This window comes from Gouania willdenowi, chromosome 19 (assembly GCF_900634775.1).
Source record: "Gouania willdenowi chromosome 19, fGouWil2.1, whole genome shotgun sequence".
Classification (NCBI taxonomy): Eukaryota; Metazoa; Chordata; class Actinopteri; order Blenniiformes; family Gobiesocidae; genus Gouania; species Gouania willdenowi.
Window position 1 is genome coordinate 6484747 of NC_041062.1, and position 19864 is coordinate 6504610.

At 35.5% G+C, this 19864-nt stretch overlaps 2 protein-coding genes across 4 annotated transcripts in view; one reads left to right on the forward strand and one right to left on the reverse strand.

Moving 5' to 3' along the window:
- The window catches only part of dock1 (dedicator of cytokinesis 1), a 211018-nt gene that overhangs the window by 89826 nt on the left and 101328 nt on the right, over positions 1 to 19864 (reverse strand). The gene's annotated exons all lie outside the window — the stretch shown is intronic.
- The window catches only part of insyn2a (inhibitory synaptic factor 2A), a 37959-nt gene that overhangs the window by 10650 nt on the left and 7445 nt on the right, over positions 1 to 19864 (forward strand). The window contains exons 2-3 of one of the 2 annotated variants that reach the window (XM_028475389.1): positions 2165 to 3380; positions 10629 to 10700. In XM_028475389.1, coding sequence (XP_028331190.1) covers positions 2170 to 3380; positions 10629 to 10700 — 1283 coding nt within the window. In that variant the 5' untranslated portion in view covers positions 2165 to 2169. The remainder of the gene's footprint in view (positions 1 to 2164; positions 3381 to 10628; positions 10701 to 19864) is intronic. The other variant, XM_028475391.1, reaches the window with a different exon arrangement.

A 19864-nucleotide genomic window follows, 5' to 3' on the forward strand; every position in this document is an offset into this window, starting at 1 on the left:
TAAATGCAATATCTAAAATGTACTAAATCGCATTAAGCTAGGGGTGTCAAACTTATTTTAGTTCAGGGGCCCAATATGGAGCAGCTTGATCTCAAGTCGGCCACAGATTTTATGCATGAAAACAAGTCGTTTCAACATTATTTTGCCCTCGTTTGCACTTCTACGTAAAATATGTAAGAAACCTACAATATTCAGTTCCAACAGGATCTTCACTTTAAATTTCTTAGATTTTGTGACCAATTTTTATTTAATTAAGGGAAATATGTAATAATTTGAGGTAAATTAAAGAATTTTAAGGTTTTTTTTAATAGTTTAACATTAAAAATGACAATCGTGCAATATAAGCACCAAGTATGTTGAATTTCATTTACACAATTATTCTGTTTTTTACTTTCTCCTGCGGACCGAATTAGATGCTCCAAAGAGCCAGATTTGGCCCCCAGGCCATGAGTTTGACACGTGCATCAGGCTATATTTTCTGGTCCTCTGGTAATTACCTGTTAGTTGAGAATCAAACAAGCATTTGCCTGCACAGCAGAAAGGTGCCATCACTAACCTGTCTTTATGGCCATGCTGTGCTGCTCTCGGTTCCCAAAGAAATTAATGGTGCGGCGTTAAACTGGTATCAGGGGAGAACTGTCACTGTGTGACATTGCTAGGTTAATCTAACACGAGTAGCTTTCTGCGGCTTTAAACATAGACTTTGTTAATGAAAAATGTCAATGTTGACAGTTTAAACACAACAGTTTATTTACTGAAAAATCACCGGCAAAGAAATATTATACTATATATTTGGTTGTTTTTTTTAAATTCGCAGGAAGTCAGCTTTCTCACTGATGCATACTGTTCACACCCTTAAAAAAAATCTATGCGGTAACATTGAAACATATTTGTAGGTCATTTGATGACTTCTGTATTGTGGCTGAATTACTTGGATGACTATATTTATAGTCTTTGTAGCAGGACAACATCCAGCAAGCTTTAATTTAATAAAAGCTGGGCCACGTGATGAATGAAGGCAATCACGAAGACAGTGAGTCAAAGCCCAGTAGAGGTAAACCAACAGACTTCTAACATGAAATGATTCACTGATGATGAAGAGCAGTCTGGGTGGATAAACTAAGAAGGATAATGACTGATCTAATTTTTGAGTCCATGTAAAAGTATGGAATGTTGGTGGTTGTTTTTTTTTTGGAAACCAGCAGGAAAAGAAGAAATATATCAAAACCTTAGAGGCTCTTCAACGAGCTGCTTTTTTCTCAAGCGGTTGTACAGTCCTCTAAAGCAGGGATAACATGGTTTAAAAAGTAGAAACAATTAGTTTAATCTGGCAAACAATGGGCATGACAAATCATGAATGTGGTTAAATTGGCAAAAAAAATAAGTATGAAATATGGTGAAAAAAGGTTAAAAGTGACAACAATGGGTCAACATACGCAACATTAGGTGGAAAAGTGGTGGAAAGGGTTCATGAAAGACAAAAAAATGGGCAGAATAGGCATTGAAATTTGATGGAGATGTTGCAGAAATGGGAGTAATGTAGCAAAAATGCATTGAAAGGAGCAAAAATATGGCAATAAAAAGTGATGAAAATAGGTTAATATATGGCAAGTTGGGAGTACTTTCATAAAAAAGCAAAACATGCAACAATGGGCTGACATTTCTAGCTTCTTGAAGGCATCTGGTAACCCCCTCCCAGTGTCTTGCAGACCCCAAGGTTGAGAACCACTGCTTTAAAGAATAAAAAGGTTCAAACCTTGTTTATTTAGCAAATGGCAGATGGAAAGATAATGAGCTCCCTAGAATGATATTGAAGAAATCGTGACCACTGCAGATATGAACATCCCACACGAACAGCAAGGTTTAGGGGGAAAAAAACAGTTTTCTATAAACTGTAGACAAAATGTACAAAAAAGCAAGTCTGTGCTTATTTGGATATAAACTTTTAAAAGTTACACTATCTGTAACTTAAAAACAGCAAGTGATGAAACAAAAGACTAGTGATATATGAGTCACAAGGCATTAACACATTACAGAAGAGTTCTGACCTACAGATGTAAGGGACAATTTGCCTTTCTCAAAATGTGGATTTTAAATGGGAGAATGCATTTCCTTGTCCACTATATCCAGTGATTAATGCAATCTTTCCCTCTGTACACTTTAGGAAACATGGTGAGCAAGGAGGAGGGAAAATGCACACTCACCAACTCAGAGTCTGACTCGGAGGCCACGCCCTTGCCCTCCACCTCCCTAGCACTGGAGGTGAAGTACTCCCCTGAAGCCAGTCGACAGGTGAGGAAGAGGAATAAAGCCTTGCAAGTACGTTTCAAGGATATCTGTGAGGCCCAGAATGAACAAAGGGAGGCGGAGTTGCAGGCGGCTGGGAAAAGTGGCAAGCCAATGTCATACAAAGTTGCGTACCGCAAGTATATGACGGTTCCAGCCCGCAGATCAATTCCAAATGTTACGAGAAGCACCGGGGTCCAAACGTCCCCTGACCTGAAGAAGCGATACCAGACTTTTCCCTTTGAGCGCAAAAAAAGTCACATCTTTAAACACGTGGCGGCAGTGGAAACGTACAAAGGTCAGGATAACGGTTTTGTCATGGACGTAAGCACATCTAAGGCATCTGACGCAGGCTGTGACGAAGAAGGAGCTTGTGGGGAACGAGGAGTCCTGAGGACCCGGGCTCTGCTCCATACTAATCAGTGCATTGCCACAGTGGAGCAGCATAATGCACCTGCTGGACTGTGCTCGGATGCTTTGCTGCTCAGTTGCGCTGCGGACACAGACGCGCGACTCGGACCAAGAACTGGAACGCAGGGTGAGTACCAGCTCTGCAGCGTCCCGTCCAAAGCCAGAACAGGATTACAACACTGGGAGGCAGATGCAGACTGCTTTTCTAAGAAGCAGCTGCTCAACCTGGAGGAAGGCTCATCTAGGACCCTGCCGGACAGGGCCCCCAAGGTTACGGGCCCCATCGCGTGGAACTCCCTCACACAGGTGGAGTGCTTAGACAGTCCATCTGTGCGCAACAAGCGGAAGAAAGACCTGCAGCTCAATGGTCTTATGAGTGAGACCCTACAACTGTCCCGTGGGAGATGTACTGCAGAGGCTCAGTGTCACACGGGACAACTATCTACACGGCCTATACGGGGCGTGGAGGAGCATCAGCCCCAATGCACGGGTGGGGAAGCTGACGGGGAAGCATCGGATCATACACGAGAAGCCTGTAAGCAAATAGTGCCTATAAACCATGACGGGGAGGTTCAAGCACAGCTCCAGGCCATGGAAAACCTCATCAGTTCAAGCCAAGAAACCATCAAGGTACTGCTGGGAGTCATCCAGGAACTGGAAAAAGGAGAAGCCCACAGAGAAGGGTAAGGCGTCTCATTCAAAGCTCACACAAAAAGACGAGAACAAACTGAAACAAAGACATGCTTTTCATATTCAGAAAATATTCAGTTGTGAAGTGAACAAATCAATCTTTTAGAGACACTTTTTCTGCTGAAGAACTTGAAGCGAGAAACATAAGCGAAACAGAGTAAATGTCCAACACAAGCCGAATAAAGCACATGCCTGAAAGACACATCTAACCTGAACAAGAAAAGTACCTTCTCAAGACCCTTTGTCTTTTTCTAACAACCCTGTACTAATAAATAATTGAAACAATCTCGCTGTATGTCAGGTTTTTAGTAAATTTGAATAAACCCCCCAAAGATAATCAAACAGTGCATTATAAGTGTGATTGTGTGGATTCGTGAGGAATATGGAAGAAAGGAAGAGTAAAACATGCATCTAGAAGCATATGTTGCTTATCGTTCTATTATATAAAGATTGCATGTCAATGGCAGAGATTCTCAACGTGTTAGGTGAAACGCGCCTACCTTTGCCCCACTCAAACATAGAAGTGCCATGGTCATGTCTGGCCAAATCCTAATGATGTAGTTGGGGAGCCCAAGGTGATGCTTGGTATGTAATTGCAGAACTCTTTCCTGGTCGATTCTGGTCAGACTGCCCTAAGCAGGCCAGATATCATCGTACACTGATAGTACGCACCAAAGTCTCTGCCTGAGAAGGCGCCGCTATTATGACTACCGCTATCAGCAATATACATAACACAGAGCACTGAACAGCAGTAGATTCACTGAGACACACACACACGCTGAAGGCTTGCTAACCTCTGACATCACAGACTGGTCTGTTCCTCAAATCTCTTTGACATAATAAACTCTGTCTGCATCTAACCAGCAACCCTAAAGCTAGACTCTAATGCTAATGTTGAATGAAAGGAGTCCGGTAGCACTGTGTAAATTCTGATGTACTGCCTGAATAAACGATGTTGCAGAAAATGTATTACCTGATTACGTTTGCCATTAACAAACATGGTCGGGTAAAGGTTCTGCTTGAAAGACTTGCCAGATAGCAAGTGCATTAACGGTCCAGGTTTGTCTGAAAAACATATATAGATCTACAATTTTGTCTCGATCCAATTTTGCTTATTGATGCAAGTTTATTCTGCGATAATGAAAACAAAGGAAACATGGTTCTCCCAATCTGCAGAATTTATTATTGTAGGGAGCACCAGGCTTTTGAAGAGGCCACTTATTGTCCAATAGATGCCGAGTAAATAAAATTAAAAAAAAACAAAGCAGCACAGATAGCATCAAGTCTGCCGATATGGGGAATTGTCTGTCCAAAGCGATGAAGCAAACAAAACAAACTATTTATTGAGCGGGTGCTTAGAAAATCATCAGAAACTGAAAAGACATTGAATGGATTCCACCCATCACAAGTAATAAACATTCACACAACTGTAATTTCATCATCTTTAAACGATTAACAAGGCAATTGAGCAAGGGAGATATCTTAAAGCAAAGACTATGTATAGAATAGTCTTTGATTTTTCTTCTTAAGTTGCCAAACACGCCTTGAATATCAGCTGTTACTCATAAGTAAAGGGTAGAAATTAAGGAAAAACTACTTCTTCTAAAACCATTCATGGCCTTATTTAACTGCACTATCTGTTCACAGTATAAGAAAACAAATACTTTGTGTTTCCATTCAGTAATTACAAATACCTATATTTAGCTGTCGTCTGTGAGCAGGATAAGCTTTCTGTAATCCTTCCAAAGCTAACAGAAGCCTCTATTTGTTCAAGGAAGTGTTTATTTCTTTTTTTTTTTGTTGTACTGTACATAATTTCAGTAGGGGGAAAAAAATTGTTACTGCAGCTTTATTCACCGACCATTAGCCACATGTTCCCCTTACATAAAGATAAAAGCAGGGAAACCCATTCGGATGTAGGTGAATTGTGAGAGCAATTACAACTGATTTATACCTACTCCTGTAATGCGATTGTATTTTATTGAAGGAAATGCCACTCTCTGTACATTCATCACTTTGCATGTGTGACAGACCAATCTGAATCAAATTGAAATTTCCACACTTTACTGTTGAAACTAATAAAAGAGCTTATTGTTAAAATAAATTCTACCCGGATTAAAAACTGCTGAATCGGCTGATGAAAGCTGAGATCTTGCTAGGGCGCCGGAGCAAAAAAGCCATCTTACTACTTTTGTTCTATGCATCTGTGACAACCAAATTTATTTATTTATCTGAATAATATCCACTGTTAACCAGGAAGTTTATGATTTATTGCGCCATAGTATATAGTCATATTAAAGATGTAAATCCTTGTTTTAATCAGAAAGGGTTAAAAGTGACAAAAAAAGGTGGAAAAGTTGGTGAAATGGGATTATAAAAACCACAGAAATTGGTTAAAAGTTGACAAAAAACGGACAGAAAATGGTGTAAAAAGGGATCAAAGTGTCCATATTGGAACAATTAGTAAAAAAAAAAAAACTGGCAAAAAATAAGCATGAAATATGGTGAAAAGAGGTTAAAAGTGACAATAATGTAGGAAAAGTGGTGGAAATGGTTTATACATGCCAAAAATGTCTTGAAGGTTGAATAACTGACTTGTGCAGAAAAGGCATTAAAATTTGATGGATAAGTGGCAGAAATGAAAGTAATAAAAAGTAATAAAAGAACTTATTGCTAAAATAAATTCTACCCAGATTAAAAACTGCTGAGTTGGCTGATGAAATCTGAGATCCTGCTATAGCACCAAAGCAAACGACTCTTCTCACGTGGGAGGGAAAAACAAACCACAAGGACATTTTTGTCAGTTTAAAAACAGCTTGTCCCTGAAGTAACTGTAAATTCCCATTACAGACTTTCAGAGTTGTACAACTTGTGCGTGTGTGTTGCTCAACAGCAGACATCATTACCCTCTGCTGAATATTTTATGGCAAAGAAATCAATCAGCAGGTGTAAATCAATGCCGTAGCAGTTCAATGTAAAAGGAAAGATTTCTACTTTAGTCTGTAGATGAAAAATAAGTGTTTGCCTTCGCACATTCACACCAGCAGTCAATTTAGTGACACTTACTTGCTAGTATAGATTAGTACTAGGGAAACAAAACCAACACATGCTGAGGAAAAAAAGGCTTCACACATAGATCTAATGAAGGCAAATAATCGCAGCGGCACCAATTGGTCAGCATTTTTAATAGAAAAACCTTTAGTGATTTCCTAGTTAAGACTTTTCCGACATTTACCATTAATGCTGTTTAACCGCATCACTCATATTCTTAAAACTGTACCTGTATGTCATCCAAAAGTTGTTCCCATTAATCCTCTGCTAGGGATTTACCCCACAAACAAATGTCAAAGGTAGAAATTGGCACACAAAAGTTTGTTTTATACCTCACCAATAAATAAACAACCTCCGAAAAGTTTCACGCATGCCATTATTTGTATCCTGTAGAAGGATACAAAAAAAGAAAAAAGAAGTGTTTTTTCACTTCATTCTTACTGCGATTTTTATTTCCTGTGATGTGACGTCACTTCGATTTCGGCAATATTTGGAAGTTTCCTTGGAAGACGCAATTTTAAAATCCGCCCTTGTTTTGTCCACAACTAAATTTGTGTAAACACTAGAAATGTCACATTAACAGTGTTTTTTTGAGGGGAAATAAAGGTATGGTTTAAAAAATAGGATTTATGTATGTGGTTAAGCAGCTTTAAATACAAAAAAAAACCAGTAAACACTCCTTTTGGCCAGGGAACATAGTCAACACTAGGAACATTTATAAATTGTCGTTGTTGAAAAAATGTTTCCTTCACGTACTAGTTTAAAGTGTAAGCTGTAAATCAATGATACTGAGAAAATGATAAAGTACATTTCCAAAAACAATGTGTATCAAAACATTTTCATTTCTAGTGATTATTATGCAATGAGTTTTTGGATTATGAACTATCCTCAATCTTAAGAAGAATGAATAGAAGTCTGGAGAATCTATTTTTCTATAATTCAATGTGAAATTAAGGCAGACTACGCTTGGGCCATACTGTACATAAGAAGTCCTCACATATTCACAGAAATAAGGTCTTGGCATTGGTCCGATTTTTAATAAAAACTCTTCACTAATCTGCGACTGGTGCACTTTCACACGTAGCTGGGTGAGAACATAATATTCAGTGGGGTTTTTACGGTTTGCATATGCCGCTTTTAAAACCTGCATCGAGTACAAGTCGTAAAAAAAGGACTGCGGAGAGTTTTTCTGAAGTACATCAGTGCTTGCATCGGAGAGCATCTAAAACTCAGCTAAAAAACGCTGCATCATCAGAGCGCGTTGGCAAGCTTAGTCCAATTAATCTCAGTCGCAGTGACTTGTTGCGAGCCCCGTCTATTAGCGCTGTGTACGGCGGCGTGTTTTTGTGCATGTGGACACCGACCCCAGCCTGTGACCTTTGGGAGAGCTCTCCCAGTAGCACAAAGGTGGAGGAGTGTATAAATATTCTGTTAATGGCACTTCTGGCTTCACTTTCCCCAGGGAGGGCTGCTGAAATGAGCTCCGCTTTCTTATTTGCTCTTATCAACTCAGTATGAGATGGGGGAAGGGAGAGAGAAGATTGGAGGAGAGAAAGACTGTGAGATAGTGAAAGGAAAAAGGGAGGGGAATGAATTCAATGGACGCGGCCCATATCCTGCATATCCCACCATCAGCTTATTGAGTGGCTCATCTTGTGAAGAATCATCCTTGCCGAGGCCTCCCTCCCCGTGCAACCAAATAATCCAAGCAGGAAACTTGAAACTTATTGAACTCTGTTCCGTCATTGTGCAGTAGCTTCAACAAAAGAATCAAAATAAATACCAACAACAAATGTGCCATAGCATCAAACTATAAAGTCAGCAAAATGATGGTCCATTGTTCTATGAATCTGTGATAACTACATTTATTTATTTATCTGAATAATATTAAATGTTATCTAGAGAGTTTATTAATATTTGTGCGTATATAGTATAGTATAGTGTATAGTCATCTTAAAGATGTAACTTCTTGTTTTAATCAGAAATAAAATGGTGGTGAAATTGGTTTTTTAAAAAAAACTACAGAAATGGGTTAAAAGTTGCAAATTAGAGCAGCCAAAAATGGACAGAAAGAGTGGTAAAAAAAAAAAAGGGTTCAAAATGTCAATACCGGAACAATTATTTTAAATTGGCAAATAATGGGCATGACAAATCGTTAATGTGGTTAAATTGGCAAAAAAGAAGCATGGAATATGTTGAAAATAGGTTAAAAGTGACAATAATGGGCCAACATTATGTGGAAAAAGTGGTGGAAAGGGTTTATAAGTGACGAAAGTGGAACGAAGGTGCAGAAAAGGCATTGAAATTTGATAGAGAAATGGGAGTAATGTAGCAAAAATGCATTAAAAGGAGCAAAAATATGGCAAGAAAAAGTGATGAAAATAGGTTAAAATATGGCAAGTTTGGTGTAGTTGCAGAAAAATGGTAAAAAAAATAAGGAAAAATGGGCTAAAATTGTAAAAAATTAAATAAAATCTTAGTTTCTTTAGTGTCTTGTGACCCCAAATGAGGTCTTGACCCCAAGGCGAACAAACCATTGCATAGAAAGCAGCGTACCGGTAATGTTAATGTCTTTGGGTCAATTTGATGCACTTTTACGGTAATATGGCATTAATTACAGGGTAAACAAGTGTCAATCAATATTGGAGGCAGATTTCTTCAAGCTACACCAATTAGAAACCCACCGAGTTTGAGAAGGACGTAACTTGTTTACTCACTTAGTATTTACCGATCCCCTGAGAAATTGCAAACCATAATGAAATGTTAGCCCATGACAGCGTTTTATATATTAGACAGCGGATGACAGTTTTATGCAAAGACACACAAAGCTTATGGAGATATTGAGTTAGTAATTGCCGCCTAAATCCAATATGTCTGAGAAAGATGTCAACTTTTAGATGTTTATTGGATCTATATTCATCTTCTCTTTTGAGCGAAAAGCTAACAAACTACAGATTATATTTTTGGAGTGCACAGAATGGATTAATCAATGGAGATATTTCACTGTTGTGAGCAACAACAAAAAAACATCAATACCAACAAACAGTAAGGAGAGCTGCTTAGTCGAACAAAGAGAAAACACTTTACAAGACAAAATGTATCCATTTAGATAATAAGTGGCAAACTCATGGCCCGCGGGCCAAATCCAGCCCATTGAAGCATCCAGTTCGGCCCGCAAAAAAAATAGTAAAAGTGACAGATAACATGAATTGTTATTAAATTACTAAATAATCCAGTTGTAGATATCTCAAATTCACCAATTTAATGAAACTCTGGAATATTTTTAGGTGCTTGCAGTTTTCCTTTGCTTAAATCACATGAATGCAGTCATTTTTAATTCTAAATTGTGGAAATAACTCTCAATTTTTCCACAAATCTTGCAATTTCTTACAAATGATTCCACAAAATTCCTTTAAAATACACAAAAACATTACAAAATCAATCATTTTTGAAGTGAAGATCAGGCAGGGATTGATATTAAAAACTAGGGCACAACTGATGTTAAAATGTTTCTTTCTCCACTTAAAATCAAACTGGTCCATATTTGGCCCCGGAACTAAAATGAGTTTGACACCCCTGATTTAGATAAATCACTTTTAAGTTATAAATACATTTTCTTTAAAATGCTGAACTGCTGCTGCTTGCATGAACTCGGCAGCATTAATAACAATAATTCATAATGATTTAATTTAGTGACCTTTTTGGCCTCGCATTACACAGCTCTGTTGAAACCATTTGCATGCTAATGTTAGGTTATTTACTTCACATTTCACAACAACACAGTAATGAAGGTAATGAAGCAATTAAATGGCCATTGCATTTTTCATCAATGGTAGCACAAGGAAGTATTTTAGTACAATTAAAAAACTTTGTGATGTAATTGTAAGGTCATGGAAGTCCATGTGTAATAGTGCAACTCAGTAAATCACTATGCTTTTGATTTGGCCTCGTCTGACCTGGAATCAGTCAGCCGCGGGTAATGGCCGACACTTTGGTCTTTGCGCTCTGGCTGCAGGCCAGAAGCCACACAAGGGGTCACTGCATCTCCTCATCACCCGAGCTCTTTTACTTTTGTTCCACTAATGAGGGATGACAAACAGGATGAGAGAAAGGACAGGACTGTATGTGAGAAGCAACTCAACAAGTGTGCTATTCTACTTATTCACGACTCTTATTTATCGTCCCTGCAGACTCGCCTATCGAACTGGACAGGACACGGTCAACTGTGACACATGCCGTAACAGCGCGTGCATCATTTACAGGTTGGTGGCCATTCTTCTTGAAAGACGGTGGAAAAAACGTGCCCGGTCCTCTTACTTTGAGGACATTTTGTTCATAAGATGCAGGACGAAAATAAATGTCATTAGTGAGAACACAACATGCTCTCCCTCCTACTAGAAAAACATTTTTCTGATGATCCTAACTGCTTTATTTGCATTAGGTTACTGAAATTGTATTTAGATCTGGGCATTACGTCATTTCCAACCAATTAAAGAAAAAAGGTGAGTCAATGCTTTTAGATAGGACAGACTCAAGCAGCCTTAAAAGTGACCAACAATGGCGGAAAAGGTGCTGAAATGGGATTTTGAAAACCACAAAAATTGGTTAAAAGTTGCCAAAAACAAAGACAGAAAAAGGCGTAAAAAGGGATCAAAGTGTCAATATTGGAACAATTAGTTTAAACTGGCAAATAATGGGCATGACAAATGGTTAATATGGCTATATTGGCAAAAAAATAAGCATTAAATATGGTGAAAAGAGGTTAAAAGTGACAATAATGAAGGAAAAGTGGTGGAAATGGTTTATATGTGCCAAAAATGTCTTATAATAACTGACTTGTGCAGAATAGGCATTCAAATTTGATGCAGAAGTGGCAGAAATGGAAGTAATAAAAAGTAATAAATTCTACTCATTAAAAACTGCTGAATTGGCTGATGAAAGCTAAAATTATGTTGATTTGGCAAAAATAAGCTCAAAATATGGCGAAAGGAGGTTAAAAGTGACAATAACGGGTCAACACATGTGACATTAGGTGGGAAAAGTGATGGAAACGGTTTATAAGTGCCAAAAATGTCTTGAAAGTAGGAAAAATGTGCAAAAAAAAAAAGCATAAAATTTGATGGAGAAGTGGCAAAAATGGGAGTAATGTAGCAAAAATGCTTTATCCAGGAAGATATTTGCATCAGTGTATTTTGTCATCTTAAAGATGTAAATCCTTGTTTTAATCAGAAATAAAATGGGTTAAAGGTGACCAAAAATGGTGTACAACGTGGTGAAATGGGATTTTAAAAACCACAGAAATTGGTTAAAATATATTACCAATCAATTAGCGTGACTAAAAACGGACAGAAAAAGTGGTAAAAAGGGTTTAAAGTTTCAATATTGGAACAATTAGCTTAAACCTGCAAATAATGAGCATGACAAATCGTGAAGCACATAATAAAGTGATGTTTGAATGAAAAAACTCAACAACTCAAGTATTGGCGATTAGAGACAAGAAACTCCAGGTATCCCGATACAACTTTTTCACGTCTAATATGATACCGATATTGCCCCCTTGGGTATTGATTAGTATCTTGTAAGGGTGTAAAAAAAAATCTAATTGGCGATATTTTGTGATATTTAATGGCACGATTATCGTATCCTTCCAAATAATGTCCTAATCGATTTCTTTAATTATGTTTTAACCATTTAATTGCGCTGACAAATGCATAGCATGTACACTCCCGGCCACTAGGTGTCAGTGAACCACATCAGACCTTGTTAAACTACCTCACTTTAGCTGGAAGTTGATTGTGCTTAATTGTCATAAAACATACTGGGAACTTTTATAAGTGTTTGTGTTTATTTAAATAAATAAAGAATTTAAGAAGTTAGAATCAGAATCTGTTATAGAAGCAAAAGTTAAACTTTTTTGAAAAATGTAATTTGACAGTTTGATAAACATACCACTTGTTTTTGATATTTGTACTTGAATTACAGTTAGTTACCATTTACTTACCTGACATATTAACTAAAAAAAATATGAGAAAGATTTTGAATTTTAAAATTAATTAATAACCATTTAATAAGGTTTTTGTAAACAACTCATGTAGAAACTTAAAATGCACAATTATTTTTTAAATAAAATAACACCAATGAATTCTAAGCATAGTGACATTTATAAACTATAAAACATAAAAAAATAACCTCCATTCAATGTTGTTCCGTTATTACCTTTAATCTGATTGGTCGGTTATGATGCGATGCATTTGATTGTTGTCTGGCTATTTCAGATTTTGTAGTTTCAGAATGTTCGTTGATAATAATAAAAAAAATAAAAAAATACTCAGGTGTAGAAATGTAATGTGCTTAAGTACAAGTAAAATTACTAATTTAGTAATTTAGTCATAAAAGCACCTCAATTACAGTAACGTGAGTACTTCACCTCTGTGCACACCCCTAGTGTATTGGTTAGTAGACAGGGAGAGGAGAACAAATCAAGATATTTGTGTTGGTAACAGTATTTGAAACAAGAGTAGAATAAAAACAGAAGGCAATCAATAAAGCTGTTTTAAAGATGTGTTTGACTCCACTCAGTTTGATCTCCTCCTCCAAAAAGCCACTTAAATTCTTTTTTTCTACGTTCTTTTCCCTGATAGCGAGAAAGCCTGTGGCCACGGTTAAATCAACAGCTGAAAAATCAAGGAGTAGGGCATTATTCTTTTCAACCCATGATGTTGGGCTAAAGTAGGATGTACGCTGGTGTAACGTGTTATTAAACCGAAGTAGGGTCACCAATGCCTCGGGGTGCCCACTGCCTCAGGGTAGACGACAACAAAAAAAAAACACTTAAAAAAAAATAATAGTGCTTTGACAAAAATGATCGCCACAAAGATTAGAGAGTTGTACACTAAGTGAGCGCCATGGTAACAGACAGTAGGATTCCCATTTAATAGGATGGGACCACCTGCTGTGATGTCATCATTCTGTAGTTTTATTATTTATAAAACATCTGTCTATGTAAAAATGACTCAGTAAAAACCTACCACTCATGTTATGATAATCTGATAGCGACATCACATAATATTCCATTGATTCTGCTTTTTAGGCCGGGCTAACAAACTCAAAACGCCAAAACTCACTATGTTCTTCTCGTTCTTGCATACACTAGCTAAAATCGCTACTACTCTGTTATTCGTGAACGGATTTGGGGTCCAGAGGGGCCCTGAGGGGCCTCAAAAAAAAAAAAAAAAAAAACTAAAGTCGATTTCTTATTTATTGGCGAGTCAAATAATACGACGGTTGGTGGTACTGAATCATTGGCGGATACCAATATATAAATAGGGCCTATTACCCTGTATGTGTCACGGAGACGCCAGGGGGGACCCCATTTTTCAAATGGCTACTCCTCTGTTAGTTCTCGTTAGATCAGAATGCAGTTTGGTATGAATTAATATGATACTCTGAGCCCTTTTTAATTTCCGGTAATTTCCAAATGATTGGGAACATAGTCGTGCGATATATTGTCTCAAAGGTAATTCAACACAGATTACGATTATGCCTCGCATAATTTGATTAGGGACCCGACGGGCACACCCCCTTTTCCGATAATTTCTAAATGTCTCCGAACACAATCGTGTGATATAACGTTTCAAAGGTAATTCAACGTAGATTAAGATTTTACGTCGCGTAACTCGATTTGTTTTACTCTGTGGAACCGAGTCATTTGACTGAATTCTCGGGAACATGGTACGTGCTAATCAGCGCAAAGATGTTCCGCGGGCCTGGCCGTAGATCATCTGAACTTGTTTATAGAACTTTTTACAGTACTTAAAAAAGCATATACATTCAGTTTCTTTCTTCCTTTTTCACAATCAGACCTAAACCCAGGGGGATAAATGCTTTTTTTTTTTATACAAATGATGCAGAATATTGAATGAAAAAAACAAACACTAAAACATAGAAAAGGAAGAAAGGGAAATAAAATGTATGTAATTAAATTTAAAAAAACTGTTTATTAAATCGGGATTACATAAAAGTGCACACCTCCAGAAAAAATACAAATGTACAAATAGAATACAGATATAATAATCATATTGAAATTGGCTTTTTATTTTTTTTTAGAGATTTCTGTTATTTTTTCCATGTTTATTCATTTTCATCTATTTTTAATCGTTCGGATAAAAAAAAAAGAAAAAAGGAAGGGCTTGCAGGAGTAACATTTCCAAACAGTGCCCATTTAATATAAACTGCAAATCCAAGATAGATTCTAAAAAAGTAAAAAAAAAAAAAAACAGAAAAGTCCAAAATTATGAATAAAAGTATTCACTGATAAAGCAAAAAAACTACAAAAAAAAACTAAAGGAACTGTGAGACAGTTCATTGGACATGAAAAGCCTGATAAAACTGAAAAAAAAAAAAAAAAAAACAACTTAGTGAGTCTTTCTTTCCCAAACCTTGTAGTCTGTTGACTGTTTTAACTTAATGAATGGCAGACGTCGTTAAGTCAAGTTAAGATGTTTTAAATCGGTTAAATTGACTTCTTATGAGACTCACTTGGCATGGTAAATTAAGCTGATTGGACACAGAATTAAATATAGCACTTCTATTCACACGTACAGGAGGATTAAACTGCATCTAATTACTGAGATCTCCATGAAAACAACCTCTGGAGGCGGAAAATCCCTGAAAAAAGGAAGCCATTAAGAAACACGTGGCGTATTTTTAAACTAAGATGCCTTCGACATTTTTAGACGTTAGTTGTTATACACGGAATCGCGTTTTTGAGGGGTTGACTTTAAGTTTCAAATGAATGCTGTACACACTGATCATCCAAAACATTATAACCAGGAAAAGGGATAAGAACTGGTTTTTTTTTAGTTAGGGCTGGGACTTTAACACGTTAATTGCAATTAATTAATTACAGAAAAACAACGCACTAAAACTATATATATTTATTCATATTGCACATTATGTTAGCACAGCTTTGTTGTTTAAGCTCATTTAGTATTTTCATTGATTCAGTCATATACCAAAATCAATTTAAAAAAATGTTGCTTCTCGTGTCAAATATTGTGATGTGATTAATTTAGATAAATCGGGATTAATTCATTACAAAACCTCGAATTAATTTTTAATCGAGTCCCACCTCTAGGTTGAACATTTTATTCCAACACTCGATGTGTTACTGGCAAAAATGATGATATAATGTATATTAAGGCTGGTCGGTGTTCCAGTCCATTCCTTTTGTAGCATAATGAAGACGTCGGGATTGTACTTTGTAAAAAAAAATACAGAACACAATCTCACCCACCTTCAATAAAATGCTGGCAGCAGATCAATATGACGCTGCAGTCCTTTTCAATAGACTTCAAACAGAATATCCAAACTGCTACTGTCCTTTTTTGTTCTCGACTAGAATACTTTTCTTATTTATCTCTCTTTAGAAAATTCCTGTTTTCCACCAGAATATGAAACAGTTTATTCTCGAAATATTATGAATTTAATCTCAAAATATGAGATATGACTTAATCTAATAAAATTACGATTTTTTTTAAGATACGACTTTATTCTCATAAAATTACAAATTTATTCTCAAAATATTACAACTTTAATCTTGAAATATGAGATAATATGACAATCTCATAAAATTACGATTTTATTACGATACCACTTTATTCTCATACAATAAAAAATATTACGACTAATCTCAAAATATGAGATATGACAATCTCATTAAATTACAATTTTATTAAAATACAACTTTATTCTTATAAAATTACAAATTTGTTCTCGAAATATTACGACTTTAATATTGAAATATGAGATATGACTTAATCTCATAAAAATACGATTTTATTAAAATACAACTTTATTCTCATAAAATTACCAATTTATTCTTGAAATATGAGATCATATGACTATCTCACAAAATTACGATTCTATTACGATACGACTTTATTTCAATAAAATTACAAGTTTCTTCTCAAAATATTACGACTTTGATCTTGAAATATGAGATAATGTGACTTTATCTCATGAAATTACGATTTTATTACGATATCACTTTATTCTCATAAAATTACCAATTATTCTCGAAATATGAGATCATATGACTATCTCATAAAATTACGATTCTATTACGATACGACTTTATTCCAATAAAATTACAAGTTTATTCTTGAAATATTATGACTTTAATCTTGAAATATGAGATATAATGACGATCTCAAAAAATTATGATTTTATTACGATACCGCTTCATTCTCATAAAATAAATCAATTCTCAAAATATTACGACTAATCTCAAAATATGAGATATGACTTAATCTCATAAAATTACAATTTTATTACGATGACTGTGCTTTTAAAATTACAAGTTTATTTTCTAAATAATACGACTCTCGTAGTGCCCAGATTTTTTTTCAGTTTTAATGTAGCCCTGATATGCCGTCATGGAAATGGATGTCTTTTGTCTTTTTTTAAATGGTACAAACGATCCCAGGATTGTGTAATGCTTTGCTTTACATTCAACAATGCATTTTGATGCCTGTAATCTCATTTCCCTTTGCATCGCATTTAAATTGTCTAAGTGTGCTGATCAAACACAATGAAGTAGATGTGATTAGAAAATGCAACTGGAGGGAGGTCCCTGCCATTGATCACAACGGACTACAATTATCTCCACAGAACCAATTTTGTCATTAGCTTCCTCGTCTTCTTTAGCGGGGCGCTACGGCGGATCATTAAGCTAACTATCTGATGGCACAACATTCTTTGAATAACGCTGCACTGCAACCAAAGCACGACAAATCTGTAAAAAATAAATAAATAAAAATCAACAAAGGAAATGGAGAATGATCTCATCTGTTCTGCTATGAGCAATGAAAATCAATTAAGCGTCGCTAAAGGCTGAAGCCCTGATTATATTTTAATAACATATGGAAATGACTAAGTGGTGAGTTTGTCCTACCACGCAGCCCTGTGTGTCGGGGATGGATATCTCTTTTTTTTGTGCGAGCATAATGACGTTTTCCCAACATAATGGTGGGCTGGTTACCATAGCTACACGAGTGGTTTTTGGTTGGACGGACAGCGTGAAAGAAAAATGAGGACAGTCGTGGAGCACATTCACACCTGAAGAAGATAAGACAACTTATAAAGACTAGGAGATGAGAGTGTGGGGCAGCAAATGTTAAAGGAAAGATTAGATAAAGACACTGCAATGTTTAACCTTGGGGTCAATTTGACCCCATTCAAAAAAATTAAGTTAATTTTATTTTTTGCTTCATATGGCTTCATGTGGAGAAGAATTTAAATGGAGTCACCTGAAATATCTAGTAATAGCTAAAAAAAAAAAAAAAAAACTGCTGATTAAAAATGTCTTAACATTTTTGAAATTCTCTTTTTCAAACTAAAACATAACAAAATCTTAAAAAAAAAATTCTATACTGGGGCTGCACAAATAAGCGGATCTTAATCATGGTCACGATTTTAGTTGCTATGATTAAATTATCTTGATCGTCTGCAATATTTACATTTAAAATACGGACTCTGCCCTCTGTAATAATAATGTATTCATTTTGTTAGCCTTTGGTATATTTTGTTTTTTTTTTAGTATAATTATTATTTAAAGCACTGTAAACTGTACTCATATTTTTTTTGTTTAAAAGTAATGTAATAAAAATACAGGTTTTTTTTTTCCCCTAACATGATAAATAATTGTGATTATAATCATGATTACTATATTAATCAAAAATAATTGTGATCATCATTTTGGCCATAATCGTGGAGCCCTATTCTATACTTTCACTTTCTCAAATATGAATCGGATTGAAGGCTGTGCAATTAATCAAAATTTTATCAAGATTTCAATTATTACACTCAACAATTACAAAAATTACATAATCCAGACAAAAAGATTTTTAAAAAAAAAGTATATATATATATATATCGCCTTTGATGGTTCCTTTGAAGTTTCCATCAAAGGCGATTAGCAGAATTCCCTTGATGAATACTGGCAGTTGACAGTCAAAACATGTCAGGAGATAAAAAAAAATTTCCTGAAAAACCTCGTCTGAATAAACAAAAAAAAAAAAAAAGACAAAATGATTCTCATTCGAACTAAGGATAAAATGTGCTAATAGTTGAGGAAAACAGGAGGGTTAAGGGAAAGTAAAGGCCAGGGTTGACTTTTAAAACTTGCTGATAATTAGTTACTATGCAAAAAATCTGCAATATAATTACGCACCCAACGCTAACACTTCAACACTCCACACTTTAATCAGCTCTTCGATATCTAATTTTAGCATTTAACACTAGTCAAATACATATGGTTCCCTCACCTTTGTTTCATGATCCACTATACTGTTTCATTGTTCTTGCTTTCTTTTTTATTTTCTGTCCTATTGTGTTTTCAAGGACAGGTTTTTCTCTATGTAATTACTCCTACTGCTCATACTGTTTTACTTGTTGTTACTGTTGTTTGATTGATTTTATTATCTTATGTTGTTGACATCAACCTGCCGAAAGGGCTAAAGATGGATATTAGCCATTGGCTATAATCTTGCATATTTACATGTATATATATATGTTTATTAATATGTATTGTCCTTGTTTTGAAAAAATAAACTCAAAATAAAAACAAAATTTTAAAAAAGTGTTAATATTAATATTTGAGGATGATAGGAGGGTTAAGGGGAAGTAAAGGCCAGGTTGACTTTAAAGACTTGCTGATAATTAGTTGCTATGAAAAAAATGTAAAAATAAAAAATAAAAAAAATCGGTGAAAGTTCGTAAAATGTTTCTAATAGTAATATCTGATAATTAGTTGCTATGCAAAAAAATTTAAAATAAATTGGTAAACGTTCATAAAACGTGTTAATAGTAATATTTGAGTATAATAGGAGGGTTAAGGGGAAGTAAAGGCCAGGGTTGACTTTAAAGATTTGCTGATAATTAGTCGTGCAAAAAAAATTAAAAAAGATAAAAATCTTGCTGATAGTTAGTTGCATTGCAAAAAAAAATAAAATAATAAATAAATAATCGGTTAAAGTTCGTTTGAGGTCTCGCTTTATTTCCAAAGCGTAAACATTGAAAAGAAAGATAAAAAAAAAAAAAAAAAAAAAAAAACGAGTCATGATGAGCCCGCGGGAGAGGTTAAAGATTGACAAGTTCTAAAGTGCTTTGTTCAACTTCTTCTGATCCAAAAATGCACTCGTGTGATGAAGGACACGAAATTGCCGACAATGTTTTGCTTTCAGACGAACAGAAAACACACAATGGTGGAGAGAGCAGCAGCAGCAAATGAGACTTACATAAAAGGTGTTGCTGAGTTGAGACTAATAAATCTTTCATTACCAGGTCTTTCAAGAATATTTCAAAGAAGAGATATCTTTTCTCTCCTCCTTTTAATTCCCATGCAAAGCTAAGTGGATTCTGTTTC